Below are 23,040 nucleotides of genomic sequence, written 5' to 3' on the forward strand. Positions count from 1 at the left end.
TTAAAATATTTCCAGCAGTCATTTCAAGTTTATTCCCTACCTTGGACAAAGGCACTATCAAACATCAGCCTTGAGAATAATCCCCATGGCTGCATGTTTTCTTGTGTGCTAGATCCTCCCTACACCTGCCTTACCACCCATCATCTTCACTGATCTGCCTCCCTTTGACTCACTTAAAGCAGATTTTGTAGCATGCTACTTGTTCAATCAGGTTGGGAAAGCAAAAGAAAGTCCTCACAGAAGTTCTTCAGCACATCTATGATTGGACAGGATAGACAGCAAAGCTGATGTGGAAATCTGTTCATTTCCTCTGCAGTCATGTACTGAGCGTATTTTCCTTGGCATCATTAGACTTGTGCAGATGAGTGATGTTTTGCCTCTGCGTGGTTTCAAATTATTACCAAACCAAGAAAATTGAGGAAGTTCAAATTTTTTAATTCATTTACCCCAAATCAAGTGCTTGGCTTCTGCACTGTAGTGTCACTTCTTTTTAAAATCTTTGTTATGAAACTAGATGAAACACTGAAATGAAAACCTCATTTTTATTTACAGTGTGTTTAAAATGTCACCATGAAACAAGGTAATTTTTAATGACATTTTTCCCTTGTCATGATAAATAAACCAGCAGGCTTGACACCAATTTAAGTGGAAAATGTTAACCACCTCTATTCCACAGAACTCCAGTTTTGTGATTCTTGTGAGAGGTACAGTCACCTTACCTCCCAGTGAATGTAGGATGTGATGTTTTGGGAAAGGCTGAGAATTTTTGCCCTCGTGTAAATATGAGCACAGACATTCAGCATTCTCCCCTACCTCCAGGGCAAATCATTTGCCACAAAACACAAACTGAATGCATATTAGCAAAACCACTACTAATGTTTATCAGTGCATTTGAAAATTAAAAAAAAAAAAAAGATGGAAAGAAAGGAAAGGTTTTTTTTCTATGAAACATTAATTTAAAGGAAAGTAGAAGGTGCACCTTCACCTCCAGACAATATAACTGAGATCAAATCCAGTGTGTTATCACAGACATGTAACAGCATCCCTATCAATAAGCAAAATCTTGGAAAACAAAGTAGTATTAAGGTGTTGGATATTTTTAGGTGTTACCCATCAACTACAATTAACTGGTGTTTTACACTGAGGGTGCTCAGCACACTGAAGCCAGTGTGAATCAGCTAAAGACCAGGTGTTGCCAGCAAAACTGTGCCAGTTTACGTCAGCTCAATAGAATGGTGTCATTTAGACCATGAAGGGAGAGCAAAGGACATGACCCTGCCTTTACCCTTGTCTCTATAGGTATTTTTGTACCTTTTCTCTTCTTTTTTTTCCACTGCTTGTGCATATTCATAGGAAATAGATATGACTCTAATTTTAGCACAACAGTAAACAACCCGGTCTCTTTAAAAACTATAAATTAACAAACAGTCATGCCCATGTGATGTTTGAGGAAAGAATATACTGACATACATGAGGACCTGAAAGAGAAAGTGGTTGGAAAGTGGAGAAAAATTGTATTTCACTGAGAAACTCCCAGAAAGCCATAAAAACAAGGAAAGGGGAAAGAGAAGGCAGAAATAATGAGATTTAACATAATAATTCTTAAACACCAGAGCTGTTATTGAGACTGATGGAGAAACATACTTTTTTATCCAGACAGTGTCCATTTGGTGGGAGGAAAGAAAAGGCTGAGGTCGGCGAACACGGGAGAGCTGGGATGAAACACGGGAGAGTGAAGGAAAGAGTTAAGGCTGGAGTCACCCTCTCTGAAGTGCTCTGTGATGCTGTGCAGTGTTTCAGCCCCCAGAGCCTTCCTCCTCCTCCCTCCCTCGCTGTGTCAGAGTGGGGAGGAGGCGGGTTCTGCTGAGCTGTTAAATCCTGAGTGAAGTTTCCCCCATTTCCAGTGGCCACCGTTGTCTGAGGCTGCTTCGGAGCAGGGCTGGGGTTGCCCTGACATTCCTGGGACCGCGGCCAGCCAAGAAGAAAAAAAAAGACGAGTGTTTTACAATTTGCTTTTGTCAAAGCGTGGAGAAAGGGGAAAGGGAAGCGTCCGCTGTTGGTTTTTTTCAGCATCACATTCCTGTGTTTTCCTTCAGCCTGGAAAATACATTAGTGCTGGTGCTTTCCTCTCTGGAAACAAAGGAGCTGAACGGGACTGAGGAAGCAAGGAGTGGGAAGGAGGTTTGGGAAGTTTAAAAGAGAGGGATTCGGAGCAACCAGAAGTTCACTTTTCTTAAATGAAATCGCTGCCTGTGTGGGTAACCGGTACAGCAAAAATCCAGACCTGCAGGTAAATGGAGAAGCAGAGATCACAAAGGAAATTTCCGCTAACCTCATCCCGCCTGTCAAGAAGGTGAAGAAGAAAGTTAAAAGACACACAACAGGCTCTGCGACCTGTTGGGCTGCGCAAAGATAAATCACTGAGCAACAGTAAAGCTGTATGGCACTGGTCTCCTTTTAAAGGAAAAAGACGTGAGAACTCGTCTCTGGCAGGGGAACTTCCCTGAGAGTGTAAGTTTCAAGTCAAATTCTTGTCTTTCTGCTCTCTGTCCGGGACCCTTCCTCTGTGTGTCTTTGCATGTGTGTACAGTGAGAGTGTGAGAGAAACAGGGAGAGTGAGAGAGAAGGATGCAGATCCCGGTGTCGTTTTAGATAGACAGTATCGTGTTACAGAAGGATGATCTCATTTTTTCCTAAAGAGATCCATTCTGTGTTTCTCCCAAAAATAACTGTAAAACTTACAAAGCCACTAGGGCAGGACTGAGGTTTAATTAAGCACTTAAAAATCACACTAAATAACCAGCCTGTGCTTTGCAGTTTTAATCACTTGTGCAAGACATCATCATACTGTTAACATCTAATTTTTCTCCTTCTCCCCGCCCCCCCAACACAGATTGCACAATGAACTGGAGGCCAGCTCTCAGCTTAGCCCTGCTGTGGGCAGCATGGTTAATGTGTGGCTCTGAGAGGACAGAGAGGCTAGTGGAAAGGGGGAGCCATGGAGTTCGGAAAGTGCCCCTGGCTTACAGGGCTTCAAGCAGCCTTCTGAGAAGGTCTGGAGCATCCCTGAAGAATTCAAGCCCAAGTCCTCGACACCCTGTTACCAAGAGGGATTCCTCAGCGCCTCCAAAGCCACCCACCAATCTCCTGCAAGAGGAAGCACGCTCCCAGGCCAGGGGCACAGGGACCAGAGTGAGATTGGTACAGAAACTCACAGCTGCAGCCAAATACCCCAAGTCTGAGATGATTAAGGATGAAGGGATATCCTCTACCACCCAGTCACGAGGGGTACGTTTCCCCTCAGGGTCAAGTTCTCCCAATGTCCTGGCCAGCTTTGCAGGGAAAAATCGGGTGTGGGTCATTTCTGCCCCCCATGCCTCTGAGGGCTACTACCGGCTCATGATGAGCCTGCTGAAAAATGATGTTTACTGTGAATTGGCTGAGAGGCACATCCAGCAGATTGTGTTATTCCATGAAGAAGGGGAAGAAGGGGGAAAAGTTAGAAGGATAACCAATGAAGGAAAAATTCTGGAACAGCCACTGGATCCTGCCCTCATCCCTAAGCTCATGAGCTTTCTGAAACTGGAGAAAGGGAAATTTGGCATGGTACTGTTGAAGAAAACCCTGCAAACGGAGGAAAGGTATCCTTATCCAGTCAGGCTAGAGGCCATGTACGAAGTAATTGATCAGAACCCCATCAGAAAAATTGAGAAGATGAGGCAGAAGGGTTTCATCCAGACATGCAAAGCAGCTGGGGTGGAGGGGCAAGTGGTTGAGGAAGGCAATAATGGGGGCACCGTGCAGCCTACCCCTGGCAGTGAACATGTCCAGGTGTCAGCAAAGAAGGAGGATTCGAGGAAGACCAATAATCAGCCAACAAGGACCAAAACAGTGAGGAAACCAATGACAACCACAGTGGCCACTCCTCTGCCCACAGTAAAGACCACTACCCTCCCTCCCACCACCACAACTACTCGTGCTACCAGCCACGCAGTGACAACAGCCAGCCGGTCTACAACAACAACTACACCCCTCCCCAGCACACAGAGGACCTGGACCACGAAGTCACATTCCACCACAGAGTACCACAGGCTGCCAGTAGCCCCTGATGCCACCACGCCACGAGTCACAGCCTCTGAGCACTTCTACTCTCCTTTGTGGAGAACAAACCGCAGGGACCGGCAGCGTGGCCCCCAGGAGAAACCACCGGCAGCCACACGGAAGCCAAACAAGGCTGCCCGCTACGACAGCTTCACGGAACCCCCAACACCTCCCTCAGTGCACTACACAAAGGCAAGTGTGAGTAGATTTAAAGATAATAGAACTGATAGAAAGGACTTTAACCACAGGGACCTGAATGTCACACCTGGGCAACACAAACCAACTAAGACTAAACCACCAAAAAAGATGACTCAAGAAAAGATACTCAGTAACGAGTATGAAGATAAATATGACCAGAGCAAGCCTGCTAGTTCCCATTTAGAGGAACAGTTTGCAGCAGGAAATATTCCCCAAAAGAAAGGAAAGGAATCGAAGAAGCATGACCGAATGGATAAACCTGAGAAGAAGAAGAAGAAGGACAGACCTGACAAGCAGCAGAAGAGTGAGAAGCAGTCCAAGAAGGTCAAAGCTGAAAAAAAGAGCAAGCAGGACAAAGACCGCAGTAAGAAGAAGAAAGGAAGCAGGACTGAGAATGAGGATTTCCCCAAGTCCAACAAGAAGACTTTCCTACAGCCTCCCAGGAAATCAGCAACTAACCTCCTGGAATATTTTGAAGGCAAGAGGAGACTCATTGTAAGTAATTCATTAATCTGAATTTTATTACCTAAATAAAGTCTTATCTCCCTCATAGTAGGAGTATGTGGAACTATAAGCTTAAAGTGGGCTTCCAGTACTCTTTTCTGGTGCTTTTGTCTTTAGAGGTAAAATTTGTAGACCTAAATTATTGTTTTCAAAAGCCTTCTATTGGAAATCTTACATGCAGTATAAGAATCAGTCACCCAGACATTAGGATAAAATCTGTTCCCAGCCACTTCCATGAGCCACCGTACAGCCATCAGATTATCTTGCTTCCAGTGGATATGTAGGTGTCAGGATCTGTATCATTAAGATCAATAAAATGAGGTTCCAGTGTGGATTACATCCATTCATCACCTTGGGGTGCTTGCCAAAGTTACCACATTTCAGTGCTCTGCATGTCCTGCCAGCTGGCACACCTGCTTTGTCTTGGTGCTGGTGTCCCAAAGCTGGAAGCAAGCCAGTTGGCTTGGCAATACTAGTGCCCATCTGACTGAGGATATGCACAAAGGCGTGTGATCAGGTGCCCTGAGGGATGGGGAATTTGGGATTACGATCTGATGGGAATTTGGCATTCAGATCTCCAAGACATCTTCAGAGATCCTGTGCAAACTTTATTTTGGTTGGGGTTTTTCTCTTGCTATTTGTATTAAACTGTAACATTCCAGTAAGTTTTCAAGCCTGAGAACTTCAGCATGGTCTGGAGTTACTCGTCCCCAGGTTTCATAGCACTGTATGTTTTTCCAACTACTTATAAAAACCACTTCACCTGGGACAGGAAACAGTTTTAGTTGTAGTACAAATGTTTTTTCTGGCAGATGACACATATCCTGAAGGGTACACTTTGGAAAACATTTCTTTAAAAATATTATTGTGGGAGCTGGTTTCTTGCAATTATCCTGCTGCAAGCTGGTCTGTTTCACAGTTATTGTCCAATAGACATTGTCACAAATGCCTTTGACTTTCATGCTCCATATTCCAGTACAAATAGTTAAGGTGCCAAGCTAAGATGCCAAGTTAATATTTCAACCGTTGGAATGTAATGATTCATTCTGTTGATGATTCATGGGCCTGAAAACAAGGCAACTTTCTTCTCCACATCCCCATTCTTCAAGGTGTAGGGAATGTGCAGAGCTAGCATAGAAGTTGAAAAAAGCCATATGTTTGAAAAAATTCAACTTGACTGAATTTTGCAAATAATGCCTATTAGTTACTTGTTTACTAATATTTAGCCAAAACAAAAGTTCAGAGAGAGAAACTGTAGAAGTTTCTCTCTGTAGAAGTTGGGATCCTTGAAATTTGATCTCAATGTTGTGGTTTCCAAGAATATAGGTAGCATCAGGACAAATATAAACAAAGTTGAAAATAAAAGAGCCAAAAGTAAATCTCACAGATGTCAGATCACCACAGTCCTGGCAACTTAAAGGATTGTCTGAAATGTGAACCTTCTGATACTGGGCCACCTCACAGCTGGATATCTGAGAAAAGAGTTGCACAATCTCAGGTTATCAGGCCAGAACTCACCGAAGACAAATGATTATGCCATGCCACACCTTACTTTTCCTGAATCTAATTACATCCTCAACCTGCCTACTCTGAAGCTCCCTGAAGAATAGGTTTGGTTTGGTTATTAGTAAAAACAATGGCTAAACTCTATTTTCTCATTGCCATGTGGAAAACAAAGAATTTCTCAAGTTTCTTTGAATCCCCACACATGCCTATTTGCATTCCTTCCAATCAAACTCTTCAGTTCCCTTAGGGGAACAATCCTTACAATTAACTCTGTCATTCATGAGTCCTTAAACTCCCTCTCTAGAAAATTAGCCCACATTTCTGTAGAAGCAGCTCTACCCAAGTTGATCCCCATTGCTTTGCTGTACTTTTCTCTTTCAGACTGGCTTCCGAGGACATTGTTTCAGTGCTGTTCCAAACATCTTTTAAGAAGGACATGGGGTTTTAAGCTCTACGTCATTAACAATTTCAGATTTCTGTGTGAATTTCAAACATCTGGGACTTTGAAATCTATTCTGGGTTAAGTTCAATTAATGACAAATATAGGTCCCAAGTGCAGAAATTGAAAAAACTGTATGGGTTTTTAGTCCAACAGCCTCACCTCTCTATGGTGGAGGTTTTGTTGCAGTCTTACAAATGTTTAGAAATTTTGGCCTTGTGAGTTTGGGTTTTTTGTTTATTTCTCTGTGCTGACGAAATGCAAGCTGACAGTTTTTTTGTAACACTCCATATATACCCACATGCACATAAACACATATGCACACCCACCCACACACATGCACGCATGCAAATGAGGAACGGGAAGATAACCAGAGGACTGGAGCATCTCTCCTTTGGAAACAGGGTGAAAGAGTGGGGGTTGTTCACCCTGGAGAAGAAAAAGCTCCAGGGAGACCTTATAGGAGCCTTACAGTACCTAAAGAGAGCTTATAAAAAAGATGGAGAGTGAGAGTTGGGGATGTTCTATCCCTGTAAGTGTCCAAGGCCAGGCTGGATGGGGCTTTGAGCAACCTGGTCTAGTAGAAGGTGTCCCTGCCCATGGCAGAAGGGTTGGAACAAGATGATCTTGAAGGTCCCTTCTCACCCAAACCATCCTGTGATTCTGTTGATAGAGACAGTGCACAAACAGCCTGGGTTAAAACAGACCTGGCACAAAACTTTGGTTGGAAATCTGCTTTGTTCTACAAGGTTTGATGAAGCAGATCAGATTCAGGCTTGACTCTGCATTCCAGCTTATGACCTCCAAAAGAAGGAGGAGACAATATAAACCAATGGTCTGTTTTTCATCTCAGTCCTCAAACCCTTCTCATAATCCTTTTTTTTTATTTGAAGCTTTTTTGTATGAATTTTAAAAGCAATGTTTCACATACTGTAACCCTGAAACAAAATCCCCTTTCTATCTATCACTCTCATTCACCTTCATGTCCCAAAGCTGTAGTCATGCCAGGGGTCTTTGCATAAATGAGAGGCAGATTTTATAAGCCTAGAAATGTTTTTACATTGAACTGGATTTGTAATGAGTGTACAGTAAAAATTAGCCTTCAGGCCCAACAAACTTCAGAAGGCAGCCAGAAAATTATTACTCCTGTTACAGGTTAAAGCATAAATTTGTATTTGAAGGATTTTGGTGATTATTTGTGACCTTAAATCATAAAACTTGAGTCTATATTCCAGCTCCCTTTGTATTTGGCAGGTGTTTGATTGCAGTTCACTGCTGCCAGTTAGAATGATTACAGTGCTAGAGTTGCATTATTCCTAGCAATCTTCTGCTGGAAACTACTGCGTAGGATGACTGAATGTTGTTATGCGCACCCCTTCCCTGGAATATTTTCATCTCCGTCACTGATAAGGATCTGAGTTGTATGCTCTAAATTTTTTTAAAATTAAATCTTTGCAATCTTTAAAGGCTTTGAAGTAAGCACTGTAGTATGTAGAGCTTTTTATACTTCTGTTGTTGTAATTGTTCATCTTCCTTTTTGCCCACAGCTGTGCCTTTGTGCAAGTGTAAGTCCCATAAGACATCAAAGTAGCTTAGAACAAAGAAAAGCAAAATCAGTTATTTTCAAATGAAGTCACAGGGGCCTTAGCAAGAACTCAAGGTCATGCTAGATGGCCATCAATTACATGAGTACTCATGTAGCCCTAATTGTACTCACCCCTTGGCAGTCAAAACAGGCACGGGAGCCCTGCCTGGACTGTGGGATGAGGGCAGAGCAGCTGCTGTGAGTCAGAGCATCACTGAAGGCTGTGAGGGAGACCTGGTGGGCCTAACAGAGCAAGGGATAAAAGGAGAGTATGTGGCTTTTTGTAAAATATCATGATATTTCTTCTACCAGCATTGTGGTAGAAGCAGCAGAGGAGCTCGTGCAATTGCAACCAGCTGTACCTGCTTCCAAAAGTTTTCCTGCAGCTGACTGAATGGCTTTGGGTCAGGCCTGGGCATGAGGGTACACTCCAAACAGAAATAAATAACAGCTTTATGGGAAAGAAAGCCCACCTTGCAGACTGCCACTGGTTCTCCTTCAGCTAAATAATCACCTGCTTCATTCCTTATACTAAACAAACTGTTTTGTCTCTGCCACCAACCAGCTGATCACAACCCCCAAGGCGGACAACACCATGTACGTCCAGCAGCGAGACGAGTATCTGGAGAGCTTCTGCAAGATGGCAACCAGGAAGATCTCAGTCATCACGATTTTCGGCACCATGAACAACAGCAGCATGAAAATTGACCACTTCCAGCTAGGTTTTTTCCTTTTAATACTTTCCTTCCATCTCATGGGCACAATACAGACAGCAATGGGAAAAATCACCCCAGCTTTTGACCCCCAGGGTCAAAATCTAAGATTATGCAGGACCTGAAAAGTAGTTCATCTAGATATATTTAGTGCTACCTTCTTCACACACATTCAGATTTTCCATGTAGACAGGTGACACTGGGCATCCATCTCTCTTAGATAGCTTTGAAACAACTGCTGTCAGTGTTCATGTCCTGGGGAAGTACCCATCAAACCAGTGAAAACCTGTCCTTTTGTAACAACAGTGGCTGGACAAAGACTTCAGGTTGCAGTCCAGCAAAGCACTTAAGCTTAGGTATCTCTTGAATCATTGAATCATCTCATTTCTTTCTGAATCTAAAGGTTAACACCACTGTGAGTGCTTTGCTGGATGAAGCCAAAGAAATACAAATATTCAACAATTCTATACTCCAAATAGAATAAAAGCTTCTAATTTTGCTTACAAGTCCACCACATCTTTCCCCTCAAAGTTCATCTGGTTTTACCAAACTTTGGGAAAAAATGTGTGATGGAACAGAAAGCTCGGGACTTGACCAGCTGCAGGGTGTTTCAGGTCTGGCACAGAAATGGCCAGAAGATCACAGATTTACGTCTGGCTTCCAGCTGTGCCTCTGCTACTCTCAGAGGGAAAGGATCTAGCCTTGTGTCTCTGAGTGACAGTGAGTCACAAATCCTGCCAGACTGTCCATTTGTGCACCTCCTTGACAAATCTGGAGCAGTACAGGATTTGCCACATCAGGCCAAGGTTACTCAAGGTCACGTTTTGTGTACCTAGATCCATCTGCCTGTCAGTGGACTGTTTAGGATTATAGTTAGCTCTAGTCTGGCTAATATTCAGACATTCACTCTGACACAGACTATATTCTTTCAGCCTTGACCTACATCCAAACTTTCCCCAAACCACATAAGAGTATATAACAGCTGAGTTCTCATATGAGGAATTGTTGAAGAAAAACAGGAGCTTTAGAAGGGCATAGGTTAAACCTTACATGAAGTTCATCTTACAATTTTGTCCAAAACACCAAATCCTGAGCTTTATAGCAATAAATGCAATACGAATAAATAATACAAATATCTTTCTGTTCTACCTCCCTTTCTCCTCTACCCTTCCTGTTTGTATGGCCTCTTCAAGGCTCATTCTCTGTGAGCATCAGAGGCAGCAAAAGCTCCTAAGAAACATTTTGTACACAGTATGTTTCTGTAGTGAGAAGCTTGAGCACCCAGCATGATGAGGTCTACTAGGAGTGCTGCGTCTTGGGACTGAAATACAAAAGACAATAACAGAAAAGTCAACAGAAAAGACTTTTCACTTGAAATTTCAAACACATTTAGAAGTGGTCAATGAAAGACCTCAGTGACACTGGTTGAGATTAGCTCACACTGATACCAGGGAATATTTCCCACTTTCCCACTGGAATGACACAAAAGCTGAGTGTCACTGCAGAGGTCCTCTCTTCAGACCAAGGTAGCAAATGTGGTTTCTTTTCCCCGTGAGAAACAGGGCTTTAATCAACTAAACATCAGCCCCTGGCTACCCGTCCTACAATCAAAGCAAGCATCTAATCTATCAGGCCACTGCACTGCTAAAACCACCTGCTTTGTAACCTCATTGGAATTATTTCTAGAGATAAATCATCTTCCCAGCCTGTCTAGCTGCCAAAGATGTATGGAGAAATGTTTATCCATTCTTTCAGAGAAAAAGCAAAGACAGTAAGGACTTTGCAGGTAGTAGCACAGTCTCAGCTCTGGTGGATCTTCATGCAAATCCCAGACGTCCTCTATGAGGAGGGTGTCAGGGACAAACAGTGACTTGGAAGGAAAGAAGCAACTAGATTAACTTCCTTTTTCTCCACAGAAATATGTTTCCAAGTTTGAAAGGCAGGTCAGCCTTTGTGGTATTATTTTTTCCTTGATACAGAATTTTGTGTATCACTCTGTAATTTAATATTCTTCCTCTCATTGTAAGTTTTGAAAGAAAATCTCCTAAAAAGAAAATTCTAAAGAGCTAATAAACTTCATATTGATACCTAGAGTTTAAAGCAGAAAGGTGCCATAGGTCAGTTGGTCTAAGTTACTCCTGTACCTTAGCTGTTTTCCATCACATTTCACAAAAGCAACTTTTTCATTTTTCCATCTCCATCTAGGCCAATGCGATAGTCTTTGCTTTTAAATATGAACTTTTAGTCTAAGTTTTAATGGTCATACTTGCCACTAGTAATACATAAATCTCACTCATCAAGCACATTTAGATATATTTATGAAGTGGATAACCAATTAGCACATCTTGCAATACATCCAATCAAAAGCTAATAGCATTGCTTGTTAATTCTTCATAAAACTTTGAAATGAGGTACATATAACAATGAAAACTCATATAAATTAGATATATAGCATGATAACTATAACCAAATTTTAATATTTTCTGGCTTGGCTTTTTTTTTTTTTTTTTTTTTTTTTTTGTAAGCAGTGGGCTCAAGATGTGAAATCTAAAGATCAGATTCTAATTCAGACATTTTCCCAAAATTTTAATTCAGAAGTTTCATTCAGTCTATACACTACACAGGATGGATCTACTGCAAAATTTGAATCAGATCAGTATGCTCCTTAAAAGCCCTGTATGTTTAGAAAACAATTTTAAATGCTTTGCTGTATAATGACTAAAATCTTTCGTGTTGTTGTGGATCAATTAATCACATCTCTATTTGCTGACAAATAATTATGGACCAAGGGACTGAAAAGTTGTACCTCTGTATTCCATCTCTTGATGACCTGCTGTGTTTCTGACTTCAGGCAGGTTGCTTAAGCCATGGCTGAGATTTCTAAGTGAGGAGATGAATATAATATTCATAGTGGTGTCACAGGGCATAGGCAGGTTAGCAAGCTCTTGGTGCCCAGGTAACATTTCACTTGGTGTGTGGTTTAGCCTGTCCTTAGATTTCCAGGCTTACAACTATGGAGGCTTGTTTCAGCACTGCTGCAGTTGTATGGAGCTGTGCTGAGGACACGGAGACTTTCAGGAGTTGACTGCAATGCACCCTGGTTGCACAGGATGTAAGGAACCTCAGTAGCTCCACAGGCTTGTCTTCAAATCTCTGTCTTCAGAAGTCTTTTTCTCATTGTTTCAGAATGTTTTCTTAGAGTGGACCACTGAGTAGGTACAAGTCATTGCCAAAACTAACTTTTTGCCTGTCAGGCTGCTAGAATCAGCAAGCAGAAGGAGGAAGAGTGCCAAAGTGGGGTATCTAAAGAGGTGTGCTGCCAGCACTGCAGCATTCAAGACGTGTAACAGTTTCTGGTTTCTTATAGTCACTGCATGTAAATTTTTAAGATTGGTAAGGTTAACTCTACTTTCCTGGCCTACCTCAAGCTGTTCTAGCTATATTTTACTGACCCAAATCACCTATGCTGTTTCATTTGCACATGGTGCACATAGTCAAAATTTCTATTTTCAATTACAGAAGTGGCTACATTTCAGGAGCTCGTAAAATGATTAGTACATGCATATACATGTATGAGCATATTGAAAAAATCTCAAAGATCTTTCCAGGAAAAAGCAAGATTTCTCAAAAGAATGTACAAATGACAAATACTGAAGTGCATGAGTCCTAGGATCATCTGATTTTCAAAGACTATTGGGATGGAAAACTAGACAGTTAAAAGTCATATGAATGAAAAGTTCACACATATGGTTTATAATACATTGAATATGCAGCAGGAAGAGAGCTTCTGAGAAATGAATTTTCCCTTTTCTTATAAGGCAAAATTAAAGGCAGAGTGCTGTGTGATTCCATGACTATTTTTATTTCTCCTTTGCCTCACATTAAGATAATGAAAAGCCCATGAAAGTGATAGAAGATGAAGATCTTGTGGACCAGCAGCTCATCAGTGAGTTGAGGAAAGAGTATGGGATGACCTACAATGACTTCTTCATGGTGTTGACAGACACTGACATGAAGGTCAAGGTGAGGGTTTCAACTCTTTGAACTCAGCTCTTTTGAAAGAAAATGCATTGGAAACATATGAAAAAAAATTGAAAAATTTAGGAAATTACACTTCACTTGCCTGTGAGGCACATCAGATACTGATGCAGGATCTGGTTATTGCTCAAGGACAAGCAAAAGAACAAACAAAAGTAAGCAAAATTTTCAGAACTTAGGTAGCTATCTTCATTTTCTGCACTTAGGGGATCTCAGGAATTGTGTGTTTCTGGTGGAATGATGAGGAACAGAACCTCCTCACACCTGACAGGCTTTTAATGTAGTACCTGTCATTCTAAAACACACAGTTTCGCTGCTCAACAGGATGACAGCACATTACATAAAGACAATCCTCTACTTGAATGGCCTTACAAAAGGATATAACAACTGCAATGTCCTGGCTTTATCACTTTGGGCAAATACTGAAAATATAACACTTTCAAAGGGAAGTCTGACTGCAAAAACAATTATATTTCCTAGTTTCTGATCTGTTTTAGGCCCTGTTGCCTGTGTGCAAATTAGAATACTTGGATCTCCAAATGTCCTACAGTGCTGTGATACATGCAGAAAGACTGCTAATAGGAGCATCTTCCTACCCACCTGTCTTGTTTTTTTTTCTTGACAGCAATACTATGAAGTACCCATAGCAATGAAGTCTGTGTTTGATTTGATTGACACCTTCCAATCACGAATTAAAGACATGGAAAGACAGAAAAAAGAGGGCATTGTCTGCAAAGAAGATAAGAAACAATCCCTTGAGAGCTTCTTATCCAGGTATTGGCTTCTGTTCTTATCTACTGCTAGTTCCACTAATTATCTACTAATTATTATTACCAGAAAAATACTCATGTAACTATTTCTGGAATTTTAAAATATAGATTTCACAGTATTTACAATGTTAAACAAATATGGAGATGCAGCCAGAGCTGAACGTAGTCTTGTGTAGAAGGCTGAAAGACAGGAAGCATGCTTCCTGACAAACTACATCTTCCTTGGACACTGATTTTCAGGGCCTCAGTTTCCCCATCATGACATAGAGTTAATAAAACTGATTTGTATTAGAAGAACAAATAAGGATTAATTCACAGATGTTAGCTCCGTGTCTTGAATGTAGGAAGCATAGTGTTTATGTGTTTTGATCATCAACCATCCCAATCTCATTAATTCCATTCTAATCCCTCCCATGTAGCTCAAATCAGTAATTAATTCTCTATAACTTATTTCTTATCCTGCTTGAGATAACAGTTTGTCTTTGCCAGTATTAGTCATGCACATTATTAAAGGTCTTGCAGATGTTTTTTGCAAAATGTCAGAGACCTTCTACAGAAAGACAATTTTGTTTCTGCAATCTCTACATGCATCTCTACCCTGAGACCTAAATTCCAGGCAATAAATGTATCTGGACTGTGGGCATTCAGACCCATAGAAGAGCTGTGCAGTTACAGCCCACAGGATAGTTGACATGAAATTAGGGCTACCCATCATTCTAGACCTTACCTGTTACAACTGCATCCTTGTCACCTACTATGAGAATGCATGGCAATACACTTAATTTAAAAATAAGCTTTAAAAATAAGCTTTAAAATTAGTGAGGCAGCATGATAGACTATGACAAGGAGGAAAGGAGCAACAAGTAAATGAATAAGTTGTTTGTTCATAAACATTTTAAAATTCAATGGCCATTTCAACAGAAAGAGAACTTTTAACAAGATCCACCCCACCCACTTCACCACCTCCTGTTTAGGTCCCAGTGATTCATCCTTGAGACCACCAAGAAGAACCACAGTTTGGAAACAGCTGATCAGCACAAGAAAGATCTTGTATACTGGAAAGGGACAGGCCTCAAATCCTTCTTTGGTTGGAAACAGCTCCAGTAATAAACACACATTAGAAAACTGGGCACAAAAAAGGCAGAATGTTGCATCTATAAACAGAACTGCTGCTGCACAGAATGCTTGTTGTCTGTGAAACAAGCATCAGGCTTTAAATATTGGGTGGACTTCTCTAGCTACATTAACTGGTCAGATTCCCAGTAAAATTAATTCCAGCTCTGTCCCGTATCATGTTCCCAGTTGAACAAGAGCCCTGGCATCATCTCCCTGGTGTTACTCCTTCCAGAGCTTGTTCTTACAAACCTGTCTGGTGTGAAAGGAGACCACGAGAGCCAGAACCAGCTTGAGTAATGCTTAAAAGCCATGTAGAAGGAGGAAAACCTTAAGTTTGGGGGCAAGTCTCCCTTGTAGATCTAGACACTGGCTGTGCTGCTCTCCAGGCTCACACATGAGAACAGGATGCAAAACAGGTGGAAGAGGAAGAAAGGATCCACAAAGGGATGGGTCTGGCAGATTTGTCAGGAGTATTGGTCCATGACTTCTGATGTCAGAAATAAAGCAGAAATCTGTACATTAGTGTTGATGAACTAACAGCTGTGAAGGACCAACTGAATTCATATCTAAGATGTAGTCCCAGATGAGCACACCAAGTGCTCCTGGGGTAGGGGAATAAACAGCTTGAATGGCTTTCAACACTTTTCAGCTCTGTGTAACTGTGTAACTCCAAATGAGATATTAAAAAAAAAAAAAAAAAAAAAAAACACAGAACCAAAAAGAAATATAAAAGTATCTTAAAGTGACTTGCAGGTTTTCCCTAGGCAAAATATGATCCAATGGCCACATTCTCACTCATTGTTCATAGGTAACCAGGGGCTTTTCTATACAAAATAGCACAAATATTATTTTGTTCGCAATTTGCAGAACAATGACACAAAATTTCCCTCCTTTTCTTCATATCACATATGTGATCCTTAATGATTCTCATTCCTATTCACTTAACTGCACATGCACATTCATGTTTCTTTGCTGTTCCTCCTGAGAAAGATGAAAATTGAGGTTTGCTTTTCAAGGATTTACTTTTATAGTTGTAAAAAAACATCAGTATGCCCTGCTCTTCTAACAACTTCTTCTCTGACTTTGAGCAAGTCCCACCTTATCTTCAGCTTCTCTTAAGTGAAGCAGAATTGACTCTTTGCATTAGCCTTCATTTTGAGATCTCACATGGTACAGCAGAAAAGCAGGCTATTATTATAACAGAGTAACATCTGCATCCATTTAAAAGATCATTTCCTGCTGTAAAAATATCTCTGCAGCTTTGCAAATTCCTATAAATCTGATTTATTTAGGTTAAGCAAAGAAGTACTTATATTTAAAAAACAAAAACAAGTTGTTGAGAGAGTATTAAAAACCTCTAGAGGTTAGAATTTTTAAAAATTTTAAGTGTCCCTATGGCACTGCCTTTCCTTGACAGGAAAGAAAGGAGATCCTTATGCAAAATCTTGGGTAGATGGTGCAGTCCCTATTAAAGCAGGATTCCAAGACCTATCTTACTTACTGCTCCATGCATGCCCTATACAGCTATGGGCTGACACAACCACACACTTACAAACAAGTTTAGATTTAGAGCCATGTTGAAGGTATTTTGAGCAAATGTGGTGCAGGAAAGAAAAAAGAGGTCAGTGTTTATTTACACAGAAGTATGAGTTATGTCTGAAATGAAGATCCACCCTAATTCTCAGACAGCTCTTGGACTGCAAAATAACTGTGCAGTTCCAGCAGTGGTGAATGATGTAAAAGCTAAATGCCTAGTGAGGAATTCCACAGGAATCCTTCTCTCTTGAATATACACTTCTCAATACTGCTGGAACTATGAAGGGCTTTGAGCAAAGATCATAAACTTTGCAGTGCTTGTTTGGTGAAGCAGCAGCACTGCAGGTGTTTCTTTGAAAGTTTTGGACGGGTAAAGTTCAAAACAAGCTGTAAAATTCAAACAAAACTTTATCCTCTCCAAGTGATGGACAGAGCTGGGAAGATTTCCCATCCAGCTGTTACTTAGAAGTTGTGAGAGATTTGACATACATCAGCCTACAGAAAACAGAAACACTAAGAGGACTTGAGTCACATGTCATGACCATGCCTGGCCACACTCTCTTTTCAGGTTCCGATGGAGAAGGCGCCTGGTGGTGATCTCTGCTCCCAGTGATGAAGACTGGGCTTATTCCCAGCAGCTTGCTGCTCTCAGTGGACAAGCCTGCAATTTTGGTGAGTCAGAAGGAATTATATTCTTGCTCCCCCAAACCGCATCCTTCCTTGGTGATGTCACCACGGTTCCTTTGCTCAAGTTTGAACCTGAACAGTCTAAAGTCTGACAACTGAAAACCTTCCTCCAGATCTAAATGGAAGGTTATGTTAAGCAGGTAGTACAGCACACTAGTGGCTAAGTCAGCTAAACAAAGGATTCCCTGGAATCATTTTTGAAACATTAAACTCAAGTACCAGAAAATACTAGCACTCCAAACCTTCTCTTCTGGCTTGTACTTCAGGAGACTAATAGTTGTTTTGGTACTGCACAACTTGACAAGGAAAATGCTTTGGTAAGGGCAGATCCTTTAAAATCCAACTGCAAACTAGGCCAGGCATCAGGGAAATGCATGGACACCAAGGTTTTTTTCTTTTCCTTACTGCTTCATTGCCAAAATCTGTAAGAATATTAACAGAATCCTTTTCAATCCAATAAAGGCCCTCCCAGACCCATAACTAGGTACTTAAGGTCCACCTACATAGTCAGTGGAGAGAGAAGGGCTCCTCCAGGAGACAACTAAGGGGAAGACCCAGAGGTACTCTTCTGTCTTCATGCCACGAAGTGCAGAGAGAATTACTCCTTAAGTCCATAGCAATGCACACATCATACAGGGTCTGGACTCAAGTCCTTCAACAGAACAAAACAGGTCCCTTTGAACAGCTGCTATTTCAATGCATTTCAATTGCACCAGAAGGGAGATCTGCACAGTATGATGGTTAACTCATAATCACCTGGCTTACGTTCAGAGCATCAGCATGACCTCATTTGGAAAGTACTGACGTAAACTGCAACATGGGTCACTGCAAAATGCTTTCTGAAGAATAAAATGTAGTCAAAACATTTGAGTATCCCCACCCTTTGGTAGCTTGAACATAATCCAGTGAGCTTCTAAAGCCCTTATCAACTAAGCACTTTTAACTGAGTGGTATGTTTCCAAGCATCTTACCTCCAAGTAATAAAAGCAGTTACATCAAAGATTTTTTAGATTGTACTGACTCATGTTACATGAACAGTTCCTGCTGTCCCTAAGGTCTTTCTTCAAAGCAGAGGTAACAGAGTCCAAGCCTCTGTGCAGAACAAATGGAAGAAGTATCTGTCATAAGCTATTCCCTGTAGTCATTCAGAGTTTAACTGGCATAGATTATGTTGCTTCTAAATAATTTTTTGCTGTGTGTATGATAAGAAAAGCTTTACTAGTCAAGAAAACAGTGTAGGAAGATCCTGGAGTTGGAGAACGGCCTCTGCAATTTACTGGTGATTCTGATGCTTGTATCCATATGCTACAGAATCACATCACCATGCTGCTGTCCTTGGAACAGCTGTATGCAACTGATAGCACATTTACTCAACACATCAGCTTATCCTTATGTTTGAGACAGATTACTTGACTGGCAGGGACTCCATAGAAATCAGTAATTCTCCTGGAGGGCTGGCTGAAACTGGGCCCTAATATAGCAAGAACAGACCTGGCTGATTAAACTGAAATCTGCCCAAAGATCTGGTCTGAACCAAAACCTTTATTTCCTCCACAGGTCTGCGCCACATAACAATCCTCAAATTGCTGGGAGTTGGAGAAGACATTGGAGGTGTCTTAGAGTTGTATCCAATTAATGGTAAGTGACTGTTTACAGTTTCTTCAGTACTACCTATGAAGGGCATTTTACAGTGCTGAATACTTCTTTGCTGTAATTCTTTTAGAGGAATGAGTATGATTGTTTTCCTGTTTTGTTTCTTTTAAGAAATAAGATGACACAAAAACAAAAAGCTTTCTTGGCGTTTCTGGGGTAAATATTTTATAGGTTCTTCAGGAAAGAAAAGCATAAATATCTGAGGTTCACCTCACATTTTGATTTCCTGCGAAATGAAATCCTGAATTTCCCAGGATGCTCTTCTGCCAGCCTTGCTGTCAAAGACAGGAATGTCTGTGCCTGTTTACATGCTCAAGAGTTTGCAGGGCTAATAGAACACACGCTCAGCAGATTCTCCTCTATGGATCCCTCATTTATATTCATAGAATGGCTTGGAGTGGATAGGACCTCTTAAAGATAATCTAGTTCCAAGCCCCTGCCATGGGCTGAGACATCTTTCACTTCATCAGGTTCCTCAAAACCCCATCCAACCTATCCTTGAACACTTCCAGAGACAGAACATCCACATGGGCAACCTGCTCCTGGGTCATACCACCAGTATCCTAAAAAACCTCTTCCTTATATCTAATCTAAATTTACCCTGTTTCTGTGTAAAATTAATACCTCTTGTTCATTCTCTGGGCCCTGGTAAAAAGTCTTTCTCCATCTTTCTTATAAGCTCTCTTTAGTACTCCCCTTGCATCCCAGAATACTCTTCCAGGTAGATCCTTAAGAGAATCCTTAATCATTGTCAAATGCTGTGGGTTCCTCTGCTACCTAATCCAAACAACTGCCTCCATCAGTGGAGGAACAAAGAGAAAGCAGCTTATTTATTCTGTGCATTAAAGCATTCTAGTCCTTCTACAGGACAGGAATATTAAATCTATGTATGAGGAAAAAATAAACAGAGAAGGCTGATGTCAGACTTCTTCCATCAACACTCTTGCAGCCTCCACTGATTTTTCACTGGAGGCTTCATGACCTTGTTCATAGCTCCTATTTGTTAAGATCAACATATCTTTGTCTAATCTCTCCTTGAACTGATGTTGACTTCTAGCATGTGTTCTACAGGGAGAGCTTCTAGAGAGGTACCTTTTATTTGGCCCCTATACCTTTGTTTGATTCCTCTTATTTCTTGTGTGGGAAAAAAGGTGAACTTTTAATCCCTATGCATCCCTGCAGTAACACTGACATTCACTCCTACCTTGCCTCTGCTTCAACGATGCTATCATTGGACCTTTGGAAGCCTTCTGAAAATTCACATAGCCTTTATCAGCCAGGCCACTCTTAACCACCTGCTTGCTGACCTCTTTCAGAGAACTTCAAGTCTGTAAGGCAAGGTGCCACAGTGTTAAGAGTCCTGCTGCCAAGCCAACTATGTACATACGTGCCCGCTGATCTTATTTTACTTACTGTCTTACAGTTTCTACTCATTTACCCAACACAGACTTCACACTTAAAAGCCTGGAGTTCACCAGATTTACCCTAGAACATATACATTAAAGAGGAAATGACATCTACCACATTCCATACTGCACATATCATGACAGTTCAAGAGTGAGGCTCTATATCCTGCAATTCTTCTATCACATTTCAATTATTTTAATTTCTTTCATTGTTACTGTTTTCCTCCTATGTCTTCTGCAATACATAAACTGGTGACCCAAGCTGAAAAACATCAAAGAAATTAATGGATTTTGGGTGACAAAAAGATGTATTACACTACAGTAGCTTCAAGCTAGAGAATAAGGAAAAGTTAGTTTACTCAAATTTAAAAAGCTGTTAAAAATACATCCTTAGTTCAAAGGAATTTCATTTCAGATACAGGAAATGGATGTGAACTTGCAAATGACAAGAATCTTATATTGCCAACTCTTGGGCTGTATCTTATCTCCCGTTGCTAATTTTTTTACCTAGAAATCATCATCATCTCCTGAACAAAACATTAATGCTGATTTTATGTGATCACTTTCTAGGAAGCTCAACTGTAGACCGAGAAGACATCCCGGCTAACTTAGTGAAAGACATTCGGAATTATTTCCAAATTAGCCCCGAATATTTCTCCATGCTTCTAGTGGGGAAAGATGGCAATGTCAAATCCTGGTATCCTTCTCCCATGTGGTCTATGGCAATTGTGTATGACCTGATTGATTCCATGCAGCTCCGGCGCCAGGAAATGACAATCCAGCAGTCACTGGGCATGCAGTGCCCTGATGATGAGTATGGTGGCTATGGCTACCACAGCTACCACCAGGGCTACCAGGAAGGCTACCAAGATGACTACCGTCACCACCATGGATATCCATACTGAACAGAGTGACTTAGCCTCTGGCTGCCCCCATGTCTGTCTTCCAATAGCTATCCAAGCAATAGGTGGCCAGCTGCAGAAAATCTTCCCAGGCCACCTAGATATCCACGCCTCGTTCCTCTGCTGTTCAATCAAGGGACTTTGGTTACTTGCCTTCTCAAAAAATGCAGAAGCCTTTACAGTGAAGCAATTCAAACCAGTAGCATTGAAGCTTTAAACAATAAAGACTCCTTTATACTTTTAAACCTTTATAAACAAAGGCCATCAAGCAGGTGCTGTTTGTATTAAAACCAAACAAAAGAATCCCACAGCCCCAGCCCATGGGCACTACAATTGTCCAACAATGTGCTTTTTACTACTTTTTCTAAGGAAGAAAAAAAAATATTTATTGGAAAGTGAGATTTCATTATGCTTTTGAAGAAAAACAGAAAACCACATTTTGGTTCTCTCCCAGAAAAGAAAAATTTAAGAAAGAACATGGGGCATGCTCTTTAATAATAACAACAACAGTAATAAAATCTTTTTGAAACACCATGTTTAAAAAGACAGCATCCCTTCTACAGTGCATTACCATTGTAATTAGCTGACTTTATGAATGAAAATAAGACTTATGGCTATGGCAGAACCTGTTCCAATACAATACAATATAAAGTTCTTAACTACAAAGCTTACTGCATGGCTATTTATTCTTTCAGTTGGGGTCCCTGTTCTTTTAGGTCCTGCCCACCTCACTGATAAATCCAAGTTAATGAGAGCTAAGTGGACATACCAACCAGAGTTAGCACTGTCTGAAATACAGAAATCTGAAATGCATTATTTTCATCAGAAAAAGAAATCTCATTCAAGTATATTTTTCATGAGGTGTAACTAGCTCTCTATAATAATGTTTTTAATTAAACTCTTACTCCAAATTTCAAATTTTCTTTTACCTTTTCTGCTCATACCCTTGCCTACAAAAGTGATCTGGATTAAATGTTTACAAAAGTATTTGAGATTAATTTAATCTGCTAAACCATCTCTATTTCTGCCACACTTTCAGAAATGGGTTTTTTTCTCCCTTCTCATTGATGTCCTTGGGCATTGGAACTGTAGCACCACTCTACCCTACTGAAACCAGTGTCAGGAACTGCTTGCATAGCTATGGTTTCAACCATGCATAGTCATTGTTTCTAGTCATTTGGGTTAGATTTCTAAATATTAAAGATGCAGCAGAAAGATTATGGAATATCTTTAAGTGAAGATACCATGTCAGCCTTTATAATGGAATATTGGTCACTTCTGAGGTTGAAGGTGTGCCCGACCAATCATATTTCTTTTTATAATCCATGATGTGGGTGCACATCACATATAGACGCACACAACAGGGCAGTTGTACTAGGTATTGCTATCACAGAAGTAGCACAGGAATAGGGAAAAGTTACAGCTTTAAGCTGGCTAGACCATGCCTTCCATTTTGACTTCTTCCATTTTCCTGATTCCTTTTTTCCCAGATGAAAACAAAACTGGATAAAACAAAAGTTCACTCAAAAACAGATGCTTTCTTTAGAAACTTAAGTCACAAAGGGTCAAGCATCACTTGCCCTTCTGAATGCCAAAAGGGCAGACAAATGGTCACAAGGCCCCAGCTGTACAAACCTGGTCACTCTCTGGGGCAGGCTGCCCTCCCTATCACAACATCCAGTCAGTGCAGGGTACAGCTCCTGACTAACCTTTCTCAGGTGACTGGAGCTAACTGGGGGAAGGCATTTAACTGAATGATTTTGAGAGGACTGCTGCTTGCAGAGAGCTTCTGAGCTCTCAGTGACAATAGCACTTCCACAGCTGAAAGCAGTGGACAGAGAAATTCAAAAAACCAAAAGAATCACAGGATGGAAGGGTTTCTAGAA

At 41.0% G+C, this 23,040-nt stretch overlaps 2 protein-coding genes across 2 annotated transcripts in view; one reads left to right on the forward strand and one right to left on the reverse strand.

Annotated features, from left to right (window-relative positions):
* Window positions 1-23,040, reverse strand: part of SLC35A5 (solute carrier family 35 member A5) — a 162,866-nt gene that overhangs the window by 125,778 nt on the left and 14,048 nt on the right. The gene's annotated exons all lie outside the window — the stretch shown is intronic.
* On the forward strand, window positions 1,860-21,821 carry CCDC80 (coiled-coil domain containing 80). Its single transcript, XM_058019304.1, has 8 exons — window positions 1,860-2,511; window positions 2,894-4,794; window positions 8,899-9,055; window positions 12,933-13,069; window positions 13,710-13,858; window positions 17,075-17,178; window positions 18,751-18,831; window positions 20,823-21,821. Exons 2-8 carry the CDS (start codon window positions 2,902-2,904, stop codon window positions 21,155-21,157), a joined length of 2,856 nt encoding a protein of 951 aa, XP_057875287.1. The 5' UTR covers window positions 1,860-2,511; window positions 2,894-2,901; the 3' UTR covers window positions 21,158-21,821.

The sequence above is a fragment of the Melospiza georgiana genome, chromosome 2, assembly GCF_028018845.1.
Source record: "Melospiza georgiana isolate bMelGeo1 chromosome 2, bMelGeo1.pri, whole genome shotgun sequence".
In the NCBI taxonomy this organism is placed as follows: domain Eukaryota; kingdom Metazoa; phylum Chordata; class Aves; order Passeriformes; family Passerellidae; genus Melospiza; species Melospiza georgiana.

Excerpts from the sequence above, each read along its gene's own strand:
- CCDC80 (XM_058019304.1), top strand. The coding sequence starts at position 2,902 with ATGAACTGGAGGCCAGCTCTCAGCTTAGCCCTGCTGTGGGCAGCATGG. Across the intron at positions 13,859-17,074 it reads CTTGAGAGCTTCTTATCCAG|GTTCCGATGGAGAAGGCGCC; the intron begins GTATTGGCTTCT and ends CTCTCTTTTCAG. Across the intron at positions 17,179-18,750 it reads TGGACAAGCCTGCAATTTTG|GTCTGCGCCACATAACAATC; the intron begins GTGAGTCAGAAG and ends TTTCCTCCACAG.